General features: G+C 46.6%; 1 protein-coding gene across 4 annotated transcripts in view; it reads left to right on the top strand.

Annotated features, from left to right (window-relative positions):
• The window catches only part of PARN (poly(A)-specific ribonuclease), a 167,224-nt gene extending 148,827 nt beyond the window's left edge, over positions 1 to 18,397 (top strand). For 2 of the 4 annotated variants that reach the window (XM_023247037.2, XM_023247035.2), the window contains 2 exons: positions 7,175 to 7,368; positions 17,320 to 18,397. In XM_023247037.2, the coding sequence (XP_023102805.1) occupies positions 7,175 to 7,368; positions 17,320 to 17,372 (247 nt within the window). In that variant the 3' untranslated portion in view covers positions 17,373 to 18,397. Of the gene's footprint in view, positions 1 to 7,174; positions 7,369 to 7,754; positions 7,811 to 10,095; positions 10,244 to 17,319 lie in introns of those variants that run through there. The other 2 variants (XR_006591256.1, XM_023247036.2) reach the window with 2 other exon arrangements.
• Positions 18,398 to 19,766: the final 1,369 nt, after the last annotated feature.

A 19,766-nucleotide genomic window follows, 5' to 3' on the forward strand; every position in this document is an offset into this window, starting at 1 on the left:
AATTGTGGCACCTGCACCCCCAAGTTCATGTGTTGAATCCCTAACTCCCAGTGTGATGGTATTACAAGATGGGGCCTTTGGAAGGTGGTTAAAGTTAGATAGGGTCATGAGGGTGGATCCTCATGGTGGAATTAGTGCCCTTGTAAGAAGAGGAAGATAGAGAGAGCTGGCTCTATCTTCCCAACAACAAAACACTGCCAAAAGAAAGAAGATCTTCATAAATGAAAAGATACCCCATGTTCATGGATTGAAAACTTGATATTGTCAAGATGTCAGTACCAGCCAGACTGATCTATGGATTCAGTGCAATCCCTATCAAAATCCCAATGACATTTTTTTGCAGACATAGAAAAGTCCATCCTAAAATTTATATATATTCTCAAGGAATCCTAAGTAGCCAAAACAATCTTGAAAAAGAAGGACAAATTTGGAGGACTAACACTTTCTGATTTTAAGACTTACTGCACAACTACAATAACCAAAACAGTGTGGTATGGGCCTGAAGACAGACACAGAGACCAATGGAATAGAATAGAGAGCCCAGAAATAAACCTTCCCATATACAGTCAAATCATTTTTGATGTAATAATGCCAAGACCATTTTGTGCAGAAAGGACAGACTTTTCAGTAAGTGGTGTTGGGTAAACTGGATATCCAAATGCAAAGAATGAAGTTGGACCCTTACCTTACACCATACACAGAATGAACTCCTATCTCCGATAATGGATCAATATCTAGCATTTCCAGGGAACTAAAACTCAACAGAAACCAACCTGATTCAAAAACAGGCAAAGATCTTGCATAGATGTATCTCTAAAGAAGATATACAAATGGCCGATAAGCCGATTAGTGATTCTCAACATCACTAATCATTAAGGAAATGTAAATGGAAACCACAGTGAGATACCACCTTATACCCATTAGGATCACTACTGTAAAAAACAAACAAACAAACAAACAAACAAACAAAAACAACAAACCAGAAAAGAACAAGTGTTAAAGAAGATGTGGAGAATTTGGAGCCTTATGCACTGTTTGTGGGAATGTTGCTGTGAAAACAGTATGATGATTTCTTCAAAACTAAAAACAAACTTAACTGTCTGATCCAACAATTCCATGTCTTGGTATATGCCCAAAGGAATTGAAAGCAAGGTCTTTGTACACCCTGGTTCAAATTAGTATTTTTCACAGCTAAAATACGGAAGCATCCCAGGTGTCCATTGACGAATGGATAAGCACACAATGGAATAGTATTCACCCTTAAAAGGAAAAGATGTTCTAACACAAGCTACAACGTGGATGAACGTTGCGTGACATCGTGCTAAGTGAAATAAGCCAGTCACAGAAGGACAAATACTACACGATTCCACTTACATGAGATACCTGTTAGAGTAGTCAAAATCAAAGGGGCAGAAAGAATGGTGGTTGCCAGGGGTTGGGAAGAAAGGAGAACAGGGAGTGACTGTTTCATGGGTACAGAGTTTCAGTTTTGCAGACTGAGAATACAGGAAATGGATGGTGATGGTGGTTTCACAACATTACAAATGTACTTAATAGCACTGAACTATACACTTAAAGTGGTTAACATGGTGAATTTAATGTTATGTGTATTTTACCATGACTTAAAAAAAAAATCCAGAAAAGCCTTTCCACAAGTGTTCACGGTATTATTATTTATAACAGCGAAATGTAGGAGGCAGCCCAAATGTCCGTCAGCTGGCACGCGAATTGTGGTATGGCCCTACTGTGAAATAACGCTCAGTAATAGAAGGAGTAAAATGCCAGTACTTGCAGCCGCATGGCTGGTTCTCAGGGTATTGTGTTCAGTGAAAGAGTCAAACACAAAAGACCAAAGACTGTGTGATTTCACATATACCAACTTCTAGAAAAGGCGAAACTATAGGGATTGCAGGCAGATCAGAGAATTCGGGGCAGAGTGGCCCAAGGAATCTTTTTAGAGAAAGGGAACTCTTCTCTTTTTGTTGTCTTTGTCCTTACATAGTTGTACACACAGTTGCAAAAATTAACCAAACTGTACCCCTAAAACGAGTGAATGTCATTGCATGTAAATAATAGCACAGTTACCGACCTCAGGAATTTAACATTGATATAATATTTTAATATACTGTTCATATCCAAGTTGTATTATTTGATCTAGCATTATCTGTATCACTTCCCCCCGTCCGTTAGAAGACCCAGTCTGTGAGAATGTCTAACATCTACTTTTCGGTGGCTCTCTGGTCTCTTTTATGACAGTGACACTGTTGAGGAACACCAGCACCTCCCCTCAGCACCCTTTTTCAGTAAAATGGTTTTCATTTGGGTCTGTCTGATGTTTCATCATGGTTACGTTTCTGTCACACAGTCCTGACCGGAATAGTACATAAGTGATGCTGTGCCTTTGTGACGGTATCACTGTGTTGGGAGACACTTTCAGACCGTGAAGATATCCTCCTCTTCATCAAAACATCTCCCCAGATGGGGCACCTAGGTGGCTCGGTTGGTTAAGCGTCTCACTCTTAGTTTCAGCTCAGGTCATGATTGGGGTTTGTGAGTTTGAGCCCCGCGTTGCGTTCTGTGCAGACAGCGTGAAGCCTGCTTGGGTTGGGATCCTCTCCCTCTCCACTGCATGCTCGCTCTCTCTCTCTCTCTCTCTCTCTCAAAATAAATAAACTTAAAAAAATAATAATTAAAAAAAAATCTCCTCAGATGTAGCAGCTACCGATGATATTTGCCTCAACCATCCTTCGTGTGATGGTTGCAGAAGGGTCACCTGGGAACTCCATTTGTCTTCCGCCATTACCATTTCATAGTTACTACTCAACTAGAAGAGCTCTCCCTTCTCCCTCCCCCCTACCCCGTATTATGTATTCTCTAAACCCATGGATTCCTATGTTTTCAACAGTTTAGAATTTGTTATTGCCTTTTAATTATTTTGGTGCTTAAATATCTGGCCAGTGAAAGCCCTCTCCACCTGGTCCTTAGGTCCCGTGACATACACGCCTCATCATCTCTTGAGGAGTTTCCTCCTTTGTGGTAATATTGTGGGATGTTCCAGGCTCATTCTTGTGCCTCCTTTAGGCCACCTGTGGAATGGGCCAGTTCTTCAAGAAGCCCTGTTTTTTTTTTTTCAGGTTATGGTATTAGAAGTTAAGATATGGACACTAGATGTGCTCCTTGCTCCTAGGCCCTTTCAGTGGATAGCGCACGGATATACACACGTGCACACCCACATAGTGGTGCGCACACACGCACGTGTGTGGATGCGCACATGTAACATACTTGTTTTAAAAACCGTTCCACTCCATCCCCGTGGGGGTCTTCCTTGTCTTCCCCCATTCTAGTATTTTTATGTCTGGCTTCCAGCAACATCAGCGCATTCAGATTCACTCAGTGCCGTAATGCATCTAGTATTTTCGGAATGGTTTCACTCACTGAGCAGCAGAAGATGCAAAACTCCTTAAGGGTTCTTCCCCACACCCCACTCCAGATGGGGAGTACTGGGTTCATAAGTTGTGTTTTTTCACCTTCCTTACTAGAAATCCTTCCCTATCAGTTCTCTGAGATCTTCATTGTTTCTTACAACTGCTCCGAACTTCATTGATTATGTGTATACAGTTTACGTAACCAATTTCCCATGCTTAGACATTTTGGCCGTATTTCCTAATTACAAATAAAGCTGCAGTGGGGCACCTGGGTGGCTCAGTCGGTTAAGCGCCTGACTTCAGCTCAGGTCATGATCTCAGGGTTCAAGGGTTTGAGCCCCACGTCGGGCTCTGTGCCGACAGCTCGGAGCCTAGAGCCTGCTTCAGATTCTGTGTTTCCCTCTTTCTCTGTCCCTCCCCTGCTCACATTCTGTCTCTTCTCTCAAAAATAAGTAAACATTTTTAAAAAGTTAAAAAAAAAACCCAAACAAACCGTAAGCTGCAACGAATCCCCTGTGCCTACATATTTTTGCAATGTTGGAGGTGTGCCTTCCAGATTCCTAGAAGTGGGATTGTGGGCTCAAAGAGTAAATGAATACATAGTTTTGTTAGATGTTGCCACCTTTCTCTCCATAACAGTGAATTCATAGCTTTGCCCATTTTCCTGTAGGATTTTTTATCCTTTTTTCTCTTCAGTTTGAGAGTTATTTGTATATCAGGGACATTAACTTTTCATCTGTGATGTATGTCACAGATATTTTTTCTTGGTTCCTCATTTGCCTTTTGATTTTGCTCATCTCATTTATTGCCATGCAAAAGGTTTTTATGAGGTCAAACTTACAAATTTTTTATTGCATCTGGATTGTGAGTCATAGTGAGAAAGCCTTTTTGTATACCCAGAATTCACCCATGTTTTGTTGTGGTACTAGAGAGTTTCTTTTTCTTTTTCTTTTTCTTTTTCTTTTTCTTTTTCTTTTTCTTTTTCTTTTTTTTTTAACTTAGAGAGACAGAGAGCAAGCAGGGGAGAGAGAGAGAGAGGGAGAGGGAGAGAGGGAGGGAGAATCAAGCAGGCCCCATGCTCAGTGCAGAACCTGATGCGGGGCTTGATCCCACGATCCTGGGATTGTGACCTCAGACAAAATCAAGAGTCGGACACTCAGAGCACCTGGGTGGCTCAGTCACTTAAGCTTCCGACTTCAGCTCAGGTCATGATCTCACGGTTTATGAGTTCGAGCCCTGTATCAGGCTCTGTGCTGACAGCCAAGAACCTGGAGCCTGCTTCAGATTCTGTGTCTCCCTCTCTCTCTCCTCCTTTCCTGTTCGTACTCTGTCTCTCTCTTTCTCTCAAAAATAACATAAAAAAAAAAAAAAAGGAGTCGGACTCTCAACCAACTGAGCCACCCAGGCGCCCCTAGATAATTTCATTTTTTACACTTAGATATCTGATCCATTTGGTGTTCATTCTTTTGTACCAAGTGAAGAATGGGTCTGATGCATCCTTTTTCAGCTGTTCCAACCCTGGAAAAGTGTTGAAATGTTCATCTTTGGCCCAGTAGTTTGAGATACTACCTTTATCATACTCTAGATTTCTATTATGCAGTTGGGGCTATTTCTAGACTTTGTATTTCTCAAAGTCCCAGCTGAGTTTTCATTAAACATTTATGTCTCAGAGGCTACCAGGTTCCAGGATTTACAGTACAGAGGAATTTTTTGGCCCCTTCCCCTTTTGTGGTAGAAAAGCAGGTCCTTATTGTTTTTTAACACTTTTTGAATTTTCTGAATGTTCAGAAACCGGCCAATTATTTTTGTCTTTAAGAAAACTTTTTGTTTATTTATTTTTGAGAGAGAGAGAAAGAGAAAGAGCGAGTGAGCAGGGGAGGGGCAGAGAGAGAGAGAGGGAGACACAGAGTCCAAAGCAGGCTCTAGGCTCTGGACTGTTAGCACAGAGCCCGACTCAGGGCCTGAACTCATGAACTGCAAGATTATGACCTGAGCTGAAGTTGGACGCTTAACCTAAGACTGAGTCACCCATGTGCCCCTTTAAGAAAACTTTTAAAAGATATTATCAGGGTTTTTTTTAAGTTCATTTACTTTGGGGTGCCTGGGTGCTCAGTCAGTTGAGCGTCCAACTTTGACTCAGGTCATAGTCTCGCGGTTCGTGGGTTCGAGCCCCACGTCAGGCTTTGTGCTGACAGCTCAGAGCCTGGAGCCTGCTTCGGATTCTGTGTCTCCCTCTCTCTCTCTCCCCCTCCCCTGCTCATGCTCTATCTCTCTCTGTCTCCCAAAAATAAATAAATGTTAAAAAAAAACTTTTAAGTTCATTTATTTTGAAAGAGAGAGAGGGAGAGAGCAGGGGCAAGGGAGGGGCAGAGAGAAAGAGAGAGAATCTCAAGTAGGCTCCATGTTGTCAGCACAGAGCCCCACACGGGGTGTGAACTCACAAACCATGAGATCATGACCTGAGCTGAAATCAGGAGTCCATCACTTAACTGACTGAGCCACCCAGGCGCCCCAAGGTATTACCGGTTTTTAAACCGTAAACTTCAGCATGAATTTTTAATAACCTCCCAAAATATTACCATTGGTATACCCCCTTAATATCCCTTCCATAAAAGAGGTGTTTCAGAAAAGCGCATGTAACGTATGTGAAAAAGAGGGCACGTGTGAAAAAGGGGCCAGCTAGTCTTTCGAGGCCGTGTGCTCTGAGCTCTGTTCTGCCTCGTGTGGCTTCTAAGAACCACCAGGGAAGCAGTTTATTCCTCTCCTTCACGTGAGCGAACGAGTATAAAGTACAGAGCAGCTGTGAGTGCAGGAGTGACATGGAGGAACTGGAATAATCGGCTGGCCAGTGTTGTTTTTGTATGCAGCGTTTTAAGTATTCACTTCCTAGAAAAGGCTTGAATAGGGGTATGTACGCATTTGCTCTCTGCCTTCCCGCCCCCTCCCTGTTCCCGAATGGCCTCCCTCAAGTGGAATGAGTTGATTCTTAAATGTTTCTCATAACTTGGGGGCTCTAATAAAAAAAAGATCTATTTATAAGACCCATTTAGAGGAGACAGGACTCACATCGGCCATGCGGTCTCTGTTTTTATCAAGTTATATTTCAGGGAACATATTTTCTCAAGGAGAAATCAGGACATGTAATTTGATTTAATTCAACATGTCACATCCTATAAAGCTTTAAAAGAGAAGCCAGGTTTAATTATAAATTTGACAAGTCACTGCTTTGGAATAGAAGAGAATTCTGTGAAGGTGGGCTCTGCCCCGTAAGTGTATTCAGATGACGAGCAACGTGACAGCTGACACGCTCAAGAAGTGCCCTGTTGTCCCGCGTGTCCGTGAGGCAGTCATGAAGGGAACAGGGCTGTCTTCCAATGTGGCGCCACGACGACTCTTATCTTGTTATCTCAGCTCTACTCTTCTGTTCTGCTCTTCTCCTGCCAAACAGAGACCAGGAACTTTCTTTAAAAAATGTTGTCCTTTGAAGCACTCAGAGCAGCTTAGATTCGTACGCATAGGGACACAAGCGTAACGTAGAACGTGCTCCTGGATAACCTTGACTTGTCATGGGGAAACCTTTGGATTTCAGTTCGCATTAAGGTCTTTAACTCGTACTTGTAGGTGGCAGCCACCCATGTTGTTGACTGCTAGTGAAGTGGTAATGGACTTAAGAGTATTCAGACACGTTATAGGCTCGTCTTCCTGATAGTCTCCACACCTTTCATGTCGTCCCTCTGTGTGTCTTTCAGTCTTACCTCGACCAGCACGGTAGGAAAGAGAAATCTGAGCCCCAGCCCAGCAGAAGCTGACTTGGAGACCAGAATATCAGGGGAGATTTCTGACACTGAGCTGGAGCAGACAGAGTCCTGTGCAGAATCCCTCTCCGAGGGAAGGAAAAAGGCCAAGAAATTAAAAAGGATGAAGAAGGAGCTTTCGCCAGCAGGTTTGTATAAGGTCTTACTCAAGTTCTGGAGGTGTGTACTCTTTAACGCTCTAGAAACTCATATTTTGGGGGAGTAATGATAGCAGGGCTTCGGTCGGTGGCAAAGCCCGTGTGCAGCAGTCTCCCCTTGTCCACGATTCACTTCCCGCGGCTTCAGTGACCCGCGGTCCACCAAGGTCCAGAAGCACATGATCCTTGTCAGAAGGTCAGATGTATCGTCCGAAGGTCCACGGTCGCCTAATGCTAGGTCACGGTGCCTATGTCACTCAGCTCACGTCCGTCTCGTCACAAGGGCATTTTATCGTCTCACGTCCTCACAGGAAGGGCGAATAAGCTATTTTATTTTATTTATTTATTTTTTTAATGTTTATTTATTTTTGAGACAGAGAGAGACAGAGCATGAACAGGGGAGAGTCAGAGAGAGGGAGACACAGAATCTGAAACAGGCTCCAGGCTCTGAGCTGTCAGCACAGAGCCCGACGCGGGGCTCGAACTCACAGACCGTGACATCGTGACCTGAGCCGAAGTCGGCCGCTCAACCAACTGAGCCACCCAGGCGCCCCTGAATAAGCTATTTTAAGAGAGAGACCACTTCACAGAACTTTCATCATAGTACATTGTTCTAACTGTTCTCATTTGCTATTAGCCATTGTCGATCTCTTCCCGTGCCTCGTTTATAAATTAAACTTTATCCCGCATGTGTATGTGCAGGAAATCACGTGGTACCTAGAGAGGTTTCAGGCTTCCTCTGGGGGGTTTGGAATGTGTCCCCCGCAGATGAGGGGGGCTGCTGTAGTTTTCCATGGGACCAGCTGCTTTTAGGATCCATTTAATTTAATTTGAGGAATCCCTAAAAAGCCCTGTCTCTTGATAGAGGAAGGCTTGGCAGGGGCCTTCTTAGTTAAAGATGGTTAGTCCATTTTGGTAATCCTCTCTCTCTCCTCCACGGTTTAGAGGTTTTGCTGATGTGTGTAAGTAGCCTCAGTATTTTAAATGTGCATTTCAATTTGCACGGAGGCCTACTCCTACACATGTTATTTTCAGCGGCAGAATTTTCACCGTTCCCAGCAAAACGCCAGGCAGCCTGGATTTCTCTCATAAGCAGAATTACATAAGGAGCAGAGGAAACCGGAGGCCAACCCATGTTGAGAGCCTAGTATGTGCTAGGTGCTGTGGCAGGAGCACCAGGCCTGCCCGAAGCCGAATGCCACATTCTCTCCACCACCCGGATGCTGTGGGGGGGGGGGTTTCGTGACCTAACCCAGCCTTCCGTGCACAGACCCTCTACGGCGCCGGACCGTGACGTGAGGGACGGGCTTGCTGTCCGCGGGGCCAGTTCCCTGCCCGGGAGATCCAGCCATCACCTACCGGGTCCACCAGCTGTCACCGGGACGACAGTTACGGCCCCTGCTGACCCCTGCTTGCTAAGGGTCCGGCCTGGCATCTCATGCCTGGCAGAAGTGCTTGGCTCTAGTGTTCTGAGGTTGTCACCATGGTCCATTTTACAGTTCAGAGAATAGAGGACTTAAAGTTTAACGTGACTTGCCCAAGGTCACGGAGCCCTTAAGTCTGCCCTGCAGGAAAGCCAGGGCTTACAAGCACAGTGGCATATTTTCTGCTCCGGATGGGAGGGCGGGAGGGCCGCTGACCGAGCCCCCGTGGTTCCTCCTCTGTCTCGGATCACCGCGGTCTCTGGGCAGCAGAACCTACAGTCAAATCAAAGGAAAGTGGTAAAGCCCTGGAACTTGGTTCATACGCAAGCTAAAGAGTTCATCGTGTTTCAAATCAGTTCCTTCTTTTACATGTGGCCTGATCTGACCACAGAGAGTTTTCTGAATCTCCTTGATAATAATGAAATCAAAGAAGCAGCAGAAATGTTGCATACGTTTTTATACATTATGCTGAGGTTTAACTTCAACTAAAAACTGAACTCCTGTTTGAAGCCCAGATTGTTTATTTTTTTAAATGTTTTTTAACATTTATTTTTTGAGAGACAGAGCGTGAGCGGGGGAGGGGCAGAGAGAGAGGGAGTCGCAGATTCCGAAGCAGGCTCCAGGCTCTGAGCTGTCAGCCTGGAGCCGGACGCGGGGCTCGAACTCATGACCTGAGCCAGAGTCAGGTGCCCAACCGACTGAGTCACCCAGGTGCCCCATCAGATTGTTTATTTTAGCTGCCTCCTTGAATCCCGGGTTCTCCTTGACTTGCCACCCTTCCCTTCCCTACATTGAGTTTTGGAGAAGTTTTTAATCTGTACCATACTTCGTCCTCGCCTGTGATACCTTCTTACCACTGGCACGTTGTCCTTGCTCGGCGAATGTTCATATTAAATGTTGGCATGACTTTCAGAGATCACCAGCAGCGTGCCGCGGGGCAGGTCCCCTCTTGTATTCTTTTCCTTCTGACCTCATTCTCTTCTGAATTTTCAGCTTATCTGTTACTTCTCAGGGACAGGATGACAGGTGGTCTCCCCCCCTTCTGTCTCAGCATAATCTTAAAGGTATTAACATTAGAATGCCTAACAATAGACCACATGAATAGATTAGCTCCTTTTTATAACTTTAATCTTGCGAAGTGAAAACTTTCTACAAGCTATTTGGGGTCTCGAATGTGTAATGCCGTCATTAAAATAGGTTTTTATTCTCCTCCCATTGACAGTAAATCTGTCACTGCCTCAAAATTGGGGCTAAAAAAGAAAAAAAAATGATAAATTTTGTATTTCTTCACCAGTCCCACTAAAAGAGAAAAACATCTTGACAGCTTTTAATTGAACCAGAGACCTGGAGATAATTGGGCTTTCTGGAGCAGCATTCACCGAGTGAGACCTTCCAGCAGCGCAAAGCTGGGAGTTTAACGGGTCATTCTTAGCTGCTTTGTGGTAAGCATTTAGTGCTAATGTTGTCAGCAGGATGTGGGTCGGGATATCAGGCTCTGAACCTGTGGAGTCAACACACTTCGGTGACTTTCACGAGGTCCTGTATCGAGGGAGAATACAAAAGTCTGACCCCACGAAGGGTCCGTGTTAAGCTCTGAAGGGTTCAGAGGATTCCAGGAGCTGTGAAGGTTGGGGTGTGTGCGGCTACCGGGTCGGACACTTTGGTGCAGCCTGGGGAGGTCTGTCTTGTCCAGGCAGCTCCCAGCTCTCCTCCTGGCGAGAGTATCTTGACAGGACCTCAGGTGACACACGAAGGTGTGTTGGGTGCCCCGCACTGTCAGCAAAGGCACAAGAAGTGTAAAAGAAAGCGTTTCATCTGTTAGGGAGCTTGCTGTTTTCCAAGGAGGAAGTTGCAAAAAGTAGGACCATAGAATATTGTCTATAGTAGCAGTCCTGGGACAATTGGTGCTCAGTAAATCCCACACAAAATTGTCTTCTGTGTCAGTTATACATTTTAATATCTAAGGTACACAGGAGTTCACTAGACCCCTTTCCAGCTAACAAGATGACTTAAATTGCAAAAGGAATGACTGTTTATTTATCACATACCAAGCATTGTGCCAGGAGCATCCTTTACTGTCTGTCCCGTATAAGAAGCTTGTAAAGTATAGGTGTCATTATTTCCAATTTCTAGAGAGGAAACAGGCTCAAAGAATTAGAAACTTGCAAAGCAAAATATAGCTGGTATTGGGGGCCGTAGGGAGGGCTCACACATTGGACCACTCTGCAGTATGTGAAATCTACCCAAACTTTTTAGTTATTTTGAGAGAGAGAGAGAGAGAGAGAGAGAGAGAGAGAGAGAATGAGAATGAGCATGAGCAGGGGGAAGGGCAGAGAAAGAGAATCCCAAGCAGGCTCCACGCTGTCAGTGAAGGCCCGACGCAGGCCTTGAACTCACGAACCGTGAGATCGTGACCTGAGCCAAAATCAAGAGTTGGACGCTTTACCGGCTTAGCCACCCGGGTGTCCCAAAATCTTACACATAATGTAGGTCCCTCCTTTCAGATTTTTAATGATTAGCGTAGATTGGTAGTGTTATCTACTTTTCCTTGGGAGAATTCCAGGTACATCCTCCATTGGCACATAAAGGAACCCAGTTCCGTGTGTTGTCTATGCTGGAATAAAGTATCCCTGGGAAATGTTCTCCGGGCAGTGCTTAATGGATGCGTTTCTACAGCACACTTGTTCTCGAGGATAAGTGAATAGTGTCCCCCACTGTCCTGATGCTGACAAGACTGGCCGTCCTCAAAATACTGATGGACCAGTACCCAGGGGTTCTCTCGGGTCCTGTGAGCACACGGAGGAGTGCCCAGAGACACTCTCCCTGGTGATCCTTTTCGTCATATGATAGGCCGCTACAAGTCTTTTTCTTCCTTACGTTTATTTTTTTTCATTATTTTTAATGTTTTATTTATTTTTGAGAGAGAGAAAAAGAGACAGAGTGTGAACGTGGGAGGAGCAGAGACAGAGGGAGACCTAGAATCTGAAGCAGGCTCAAAGCTCTGGGCTCTCAGAACAGAGCCCCACTCGGGTCTTGAACTCACGAGCTGTGAGATCATGACCTGAGCCCAAGTCGGACGCTCAACTGACTGAGCCACCCAGACACCCCATTTCCTCCTTACATTTAAAACACAACACATTAGACCTTTAAATGTTTACCGAGAACCAGCAGTTTCACTGGGGTCTTGACTAATCTGTTGAACCTTTCATGCTTAGACCCATGAGGTTACAGCATGGAAGATGGAGGATCTACTTAGATGTCACTCAGTCTGCCTTTGCTGAGCACTCGGTCCAGGCTCAGGAGGTCCAGCCAAGCTTTTTAATTCCTCAGTGGAAATGTGGTTGACGGCCTCCGTGTGACCCATGAGGTGTGTGCTGCTCAGTCCCCATTCCTCATGGCAGCCCGCCAGGGCTCCCCGTAAGCCACTCGGGAACCCTGCCTTCTTGGGGGTGGGAAACCGCCCCCTCACCAGGCACTTTGGAACGTTTCCCGGTTAAAAGTGTTTGTGTAACACCCCAAAGGATCTTTCTGTATACAGAATTCCACTCTGCAGAAAATGATACGATGGCACTTTTCCAGGGTACCATGTAGTTTTTTAGATTCTGCTCTGGATTCACCTGAGGGAAGAAATCTCTTACCTCTCAGAATTTCTCCCTGTCAGCTCTGTCAGGAGAAAGGTACACAAGCACCAACGGTCACCTGCTGTGTTGACCACTTTTCATTTTCTGTCGTGGTCTTGTTAATAAAAATCGTGTGCTCACTACGAAAATCTGTAAAATGAAGAAAAACGGGAAGAAAATGAAGCCCCGTGGTTGCCTGATACTCTGTTCCTAAGTGTTTTTAGTCTGCCTGGGATTTTTATATGTAGTTGGTTGGCATCATGCTTCTTAGGCAATTTAGTATCCAGCGTGTTTCCCCATTTAAAAAACTCTCAGTCAAATCATTTTAATTAATAGCATATTTTATTTTTACATTTTTTGGCTTTTTTTTTTTTTTTTTTTTGAGAGAGAGAGAGGCACACACAGGGGAGGGGTAGAGGGAGAGTGGGGGAATCTTAGGCAGTCTTCAACGTGGAGCCTGACATGGGGCTTGATCTCACAACCGTGAGATCATGACCTGAGCTGAAATCAAGAGTCGGATGCTTAACTGATTGAGCTACCGGGGCACCCCAGTTTTTTTTTTAGCTTTCTTTTTAAATGTTAATTTATTTATTTTGAGAGAGAGTGTGCGTGTTTGAGCGCACAAGCAGGGGAGGGGCAGAGAGGGAGGGAGAGAGAGAGCATCCCAGTCAGACCCCACACTGTCAGCCCAGAGCCTGACATGGGTTTGATCTCATGAACCTTGAGTTCGTGACCTGAGCCAAAATCAAGAGTCGGACGTTCAACTGACTGGGCCACTCGGGGGCCTCGGTTTTGTTGGATCTTGAAGCAACATTCCTAAGGGTCAGCTTTATTAAGATACAATTTATGAATAAACTGAGGGTTGATGGGGGGTGGGAGGGAGGGGAAAGTGGGTGATGGGCATTGAGGAGGGCACCTGTTGGGATGAGTACTGGGTGTTGTATGGAAACCAATTTGACAATAAATTTCATATTTAAAAAAAAGATACAATTTATGTACAGTAAGTCCTCACTTCTAGGTGCACAATTTGAGGAATTTTAACACATGTGTACAGCCATCATTGTGATCAAGAGAGAGAATGGTTTTATCATTCCAGAAGATTCCCTCATGCCTCCATCCCTCCTCCCACCCCCAGATCCTGGCCCTGATCTGCTTCTTTCTCAACCAAATGCATTTGAGATACGTTCATGCTATTACATCTACCAGTGGTTCCTTACTCCTTGCTGCTGAGTAGTGTTCTTTTTATGGACGTATCCCTGTCAATCCATTTTGCCAGTTGGCGTGTAGGTTGTTACCACTTTTAAGCAAGTAAAAAAAATCCTGTAACCATTTGCGAACAGGTTTTTGTTTGAACTAAGTTTTCATTTCTTTTGGGTAAATACCCAAGAGTGGAATTGCTGGGTCAGGTAGTAAGTGCAGTGTTTTACTTTATAAGACACTGGCATGGCCTTTTTTAAAGTGGCTGCACCATCGTGCATTCCCGCTGTCAGCGTGTGAGGGTTCCGGTGGCTCTGCACGGTCACCAGTATTGGGATTGTCCTTTGTAGCCCATTTTAGTGGGTCTGTAGTGGTATCTCGTTATGGCTTTGACCTGAATTTCCTCTAATGACTAATGATGCTACGCATGTCTCTGTGCGGTTATTTACCGTCCAGATCTCTTCTTGGGTGGAATGTCTTTTCAGATCTTTTGCCCTTTTTTTCATGGGGTTGTTTGTTTTCTTCTCATTGAGTTTTGAGAGTTCTTTGTATATTCTGGATCCAAGTCCTCTTGGGTTTTGCTCATCCTTCCAGACTCTGCTTTTCTTTTCATCTTCTTAATGTTATCTTCCAAATAGTAGTTTTCAGTTTTACTGAAGTCCATTGTATCATGTCTGTTTCCTTGCATTATGCTTTTGGTGTCACAACTAAGAAGTCTTTGCCTGACTCTACATTACAAGGATTTTCTCCTGTGTTTTCTTCTAGAGGTTTTATGGTTTTAGGTTTTATATTTAGATGTACAACCCATTTTGAGTTAATTTTCGTGTATGATGCAGGGTATGCATTGAGATCCATTCTAGCAGGAGGCAGATGTCCTGAAATACTCATTTAAAACGAATCGTTCCAGAGTAATTCTCTGCGCTTTAGTAAAACAGGCCTGTGAAAATGAGCTCCCCCGAACACTGACCCCAGCTCCTTACCCACTAGCTTTGAGACTCATCCCTCAGTCTACAGTGCTCCCTTTCCAGAAAGTGCTGGAAAGAACACCATCAGTGACCTCCAGCCCCCTCTGGTCTAGGTCTCCTTCAGATGGTTCTTAAAGTTCTGGTTCCTCTGGACACATCATTGTTGCTCAGCAGCTGTACGTTTTAGGCAGTGGAAACTAGGCCCTTCTTGACTGGAGGCTGTTGGCTTCCTGGGCAACGACCATGTTCAGTGTCGGGCCACCTTACTGATAAGAAGAAGGGACCTGACATGCATTAAACATGTTCATGTGTCAGGAACTCTGCCGTATCACAGCAGGCCAGTGTGGCACGAAAGTAGTCTTCAGTCCCGCTGATAGGTGAGGCTGTGAGAGTTGTTCAGAGCCATACAGCTAGTCACATGGCCAAGCCAGGCTGGCCTCATCCAGAGCTCCCGCTAATTCCATTCCTCCTCACCAGCTCTTGGACGAGTCACTTCCTGTGTGTCTGCCGGCCTGCAGCCATGCCCACACCCAGTCCCATCCAGCCAGCAGCAGGTGCTCTTGTAAGGATGACTTATACTTTCAGCCATTTAGCCGTTTTATTTGTTTTCCTCGCAGCTAGTTTTAATTTACTTCAGTCCCCCCACATTGGGTAGTATGGCTCTTGCCTTTAAAATAGCTCATCGGCGGGGTGCCTGGGTGGCTCAGTCGGTTGGGCGTCCAACTTCGGCTCAGGTCATGATCTCACGGTTCGTGAGTTCGAGCCCCCCATCGGCCTCTGTGCTGACAGCTCAGATCCTGGAGCCCGCTTCGGATTCTGTGTCTCCCTGTCTCTCTGCCCCTCCCTGACTCATGCTCTGTCTCTCAAAGAATTAAACATTAAAAAAAATTAAAAAGAAATCTTTAAAATGGCTCTTTGGCTGCTGTAGTATTTCTTTTGGTATGTGAATCATACAAATGCCCTCATCGATGTTTCTTTTCCTCCTTCCAGTTAGGCATTGTATAAATGCATGATTGAGAAGGTCAGGCTGGCCAGGTCTCATCACAGCCCATCTGCAGTATTTCCTTGTTCTGGGGAGGGGAGCCTCTCTGCGTTTCCTCCTCTGATCAACCTGGATCCCCAGAACATCTCCTGTCCCTCATCACTGCTCACCGGAGGGGACTCACGGTCCTTACTGTGAGTGCCGACACATGAGTGTCCGACACAGAGATGAGACCCGGGGCAGAAGATTTCCCGAGTGTCCCTCTGCTGGACCCCTCGTCCCATCTGTCCACACTGTATCTCCGGCAGTGATCCCACGTGGAAATTCTTGCCTTGGGTGACTGAGATCCCGTGTTACTTGGTGTGTTCAGATCTGGTTGTCTTTGGACATTCCTGTCCCTCAGGTGGCCACTGGTGGCCAAATGATTTCCTACTTTGCAGGACGCTGCACCTCCTCCGTGTTTTAAACTTCCCATTTTAGGCAAGCGTCAGAGCCCTCTCTCTTTTTGGAATGCTGGAGCATTTGCCGCTGGGGTTAGCCTTGCCGGCTTTCCCTGCCAGCCCTGCCTGAACCCCGGGGCCACCCCCCCCCCCCCCGGTCTGTCCCACTTTCCATCGCAGACACGCTCTTCCCTAACTTGATTCCCCTTCTCTCAGCCCCGGGCACGCCTGGTCCAGGCCCAGCCCAGCTGTGCCGCTGCTATTCCAGGGAGTGTCTTGAGTGGAGAAGAGCCTCCAGCTGCCTGGTGAAACTGTTTGGAACTGGAGAGGACCTTCAGGGCTTAGCCAGTGTTGCCAGACTCTGAAAAGGCTGCCTTTTGGGGTCTCTCTGAACCCCCGTAGGTCAGCTTCTCTCCTCTGCAAAGCCGCCAGCCCCTCGGGTTTCTCATTTGGGTGCCGGTAGGGCCCAGCACAGAGGAGCCTGGTGTCCTGGGACGCGACAGGGCCCTGCATGCCATGGGAGGAGCCAGTCCCATCCTCAGCCGCTCTCTGGCAGTGAGACTGGTCATCTTACTTAGCCTCTCTGAGTCTGCTCTTGCATCTGTAAAACAGGGATATTGGTACCACCATGCTGGGCTTTTATGAAGATTAAATGAACGGAGGGCTGCCTGGCTGGCTCAGTAGAGCATGTGACTCTTGAACTTGGGGCCTTGAGATACAGCCCCATGTTGGGTGTAAACCTTGCTTAAAAAAAAAAAAGGAGGGGCACCTGGGTGGCTTAGTCTCTTGGGCAGCTGACTTCAGCTCAGGTCATGATCTCACAGTTCAGGAGTTCGAGCCCCACATTGGGCTTATTGCTGCCAGCACAGAGCTCACTTCAGATCCTTCCTCTCCCTCTCTTTTTCTGCCCCTCCCCTGCTTACAAACCTCTCTCTCTCTCTCTCAAAATAAATAAACATTTAAAAAAAAGGATTAAATGAACCGAGTGCCCAGTGTGGTGGCAAAGAATACAGTACATGCTCCCCGAGAGATATGTGAGCATCCTTGCTTTAACCCCCGTGAAGTTAACAGAGGCGTCCATCCAGGGAGGCGCGTCCCTAATCCTACGTGCGAAGTTTCTGTGGGGTCGCCACCGTCTGCTGGGCACTGCCGTCCGTGGGCAGGGCCTGTTGTGAACCATCTCTGCCCAGCCCAGCCCCGTCTGCCTCGGCCTTTGCGGGTGGCAGTGGGCGCTGTGCTCCCAGCCGGTCGCTTGGTCCCCCAGGTGCTGTCCCTCTTCTTGTTCACCTTGTTTTGTCCTTCCCCCCCCCGCAGGAGGCCTCCCGGGTAGCCCTGCCAAGCTCTTCGAGGTTCCCGACACGTGGTAACCGAGACCCGAAGGAAAACAAATCGCTGGTGCCGTGGCTGAGGAAGACCCAGCTGGCACATTCAGAAGCCATACTGTATTTAATTTCATGAAATGTGGTATGGGAGGGGTTTGAAGCCAAGTCTGTGTCCTGGCAAAAACCCAGTTTCTTTTATTTGTGTGGCTGTGTTTCTTTTCTTCCTTTTTAATGTAAACTGTCTGCTGACACTCAGCACGGTTGTAGGCCGTCTTGAATGTGCACATTATTAACCAGTTGATGATTTGTTGCTCATGTGAAACCCCTTTTCCAGTGTCATGAATTTTAGCGCGTTTAAGAACCTACCTGGTGGGGATCGTCGGCTGTGAAATAAGCGAAGAGCCGACATTCTTGGGCGCCGGGATCGTGAGTTTTGGGGTTGAAGTCTTTACTGCTTCGAGAGGTTTCTTTTTGTGTTCTCGTGCGCAGATTTGGGGGCCTCCGCAGCGCGCGGTTACAGTCTCCCCCGTGGAGAGACCCCTCGCGTCTGCCCACTTCCCGCCATAGCTGCCTGAAAATACTAAGCACTCCAGCTTGTTTTTCCAGTAGGAAAATGTCTAACGCCGTCCACCCATAAAGACGCTTACTATATGCCTTGGCCTTTGGGGCATTTTTATTTAGAGTCCTTCTTCCTAACTTGTGAGATTCTCAAGGCGAACTGGACGAGTACAAAAAGTTCACTTCTGTTTTTACACGTAGTGCTGTGTTCCCTTTTCCGTACCTTAGCCTCCTTGCCGTCTCTGTTCGGGAGTGTGTCCGGGGGTAAGGTGGCATGTGTGTGTACACGTGCGTGTGTGTGTGCGTGTGTGTGTGAAATCACAGATTACAACGTGTACCAGCCCTCTCTCTGTTGAAACAGATCACAGCAGTGACAGGATTTCATGGATCTACTTCCGTAGGTCTGTTTCATGTAGATCATTGTTAGATATTTAACATTTTTTTTGTATCATGGAAAATAAAAATGAAAAATGTATTTCCAAGAGATGAAAATTAAAGAAATTTTCCTAGGATTCTGGTTTTCTCCTGTTTCTTTTTGGTAAGCGAATGACGTATTTGATCTTTACATAGATGTATTTCTCTCTAAAGATCACCCCTAAAAAGCTCTGGTAAGTCAGGAAGCCTGGTGTTCGTGGATTTTTTTTTTTTCTTTTTTTTAACCTCCAACTCCTTATACTTGCGTTAACGAGTCAGATGCCCGTTGCTGGAGCCGAGCCCTGTGGAGAATGGCTGTGTAGGAGGGTCCGGGTGTCCTGCGTGGCGGGTGGAGCCCTCTGCCATCAGTGGTGCTGTGTGAATTCGGATCAGTGAGACACTCTCCCCAGTTGAGAGCCTCTTAGCGCTTCCCCTCCCTCCCCCACCCCACCTTACCCAAGAGTTTGTGCGGAGTTACAAATCCAAACTTGTCTGGGAGGAGCTCCCACCCCTTCTAGAGCTTCGTCCCTGCTCACAGCCCAGCGGGGTGGTGCACAGGGAGGTGCAGATAAAGGCTGATGTCTACAGGAGGCTTACAGGGCACTGCCAGGGCTGTGCCGGGTCTCAGAAACTGACAGGTAGGAACAGGTAGTGCCTGATACTTTCTAACGTAGTAAACAAGAGGGAAAACCAACCACAGACTGTGATTGGCGCACGTCGGAGAAGTACGTGTGGCCTGAGGAACACACTTGCGTGGCACCCTGAGCCCGGTTCTCCCTGCTCAGAAAGCTTTACACACACACACACACACACACACACACACACACACACACACACGGCTGCTCCGACTCCAGAGGAGGGCTCGGGGAGGGGGCGTGCTGGAAGGGGCCTGTGCTCTGGAGCCTTCTAGAGCTGGACTTGCACCCCAGCTCCAGCCGTGGGTTCTCGGACACATTGCCCTCTCCCCGCCTCTGTTTCCTCAGTGATAAAATCAGGGCGATAAACCTGCCTCTCAGGGTGGTTGCCAGGACTAAAGGAAATCACGTAAAAGGCCCAGCATACACAAGTGCGCAGTAAATGGCAGTTAGATTTGAAGATGACGCTTTTGAGACCCTGTGTCGTCGTCTGTCAACTGGAGCTGAGTCACCGGGGATTTGGCTCAGGATTAAATACATGGCGGAGCCCTCATCCATGCTCAGACCCCTATTTTCTTCCCAACTGGACCCCGTCACTTGGAACACTTGTCCTGGGTTGGTTGGCCCTCAACCCACCCCCCACACACATACAGGCTTTCTCAATGTCTCTTGGGCCATCAAACCCTAGGGTGGTGCTCTGGCTTTTGTTACGTGTGGAGCCAAAGCTGCAGGTGGGTGTGGAAGTGGGGACCTCCCGTTTTTCCCTGCAGATAGTTCTGTGGTCCTTTGATTTCAGAGCTGGGGTGGAGACTGAATGCTGCGTTCTGTCCTT

The sequence above is a fragment of the Felis catus genome, chromosome E3 (assembly GCF_018350175.1).
Source record: "Felis catus isolate Fca126 chromosome E3, F.catus_Fca126_mat1.0, whole genome shotgun sequence".
Lineage (NCBI taxonomy): Eukaryota > Metazoa > Chordata > Mammalia > Carnivora > Felidae > Felis > Felis catus.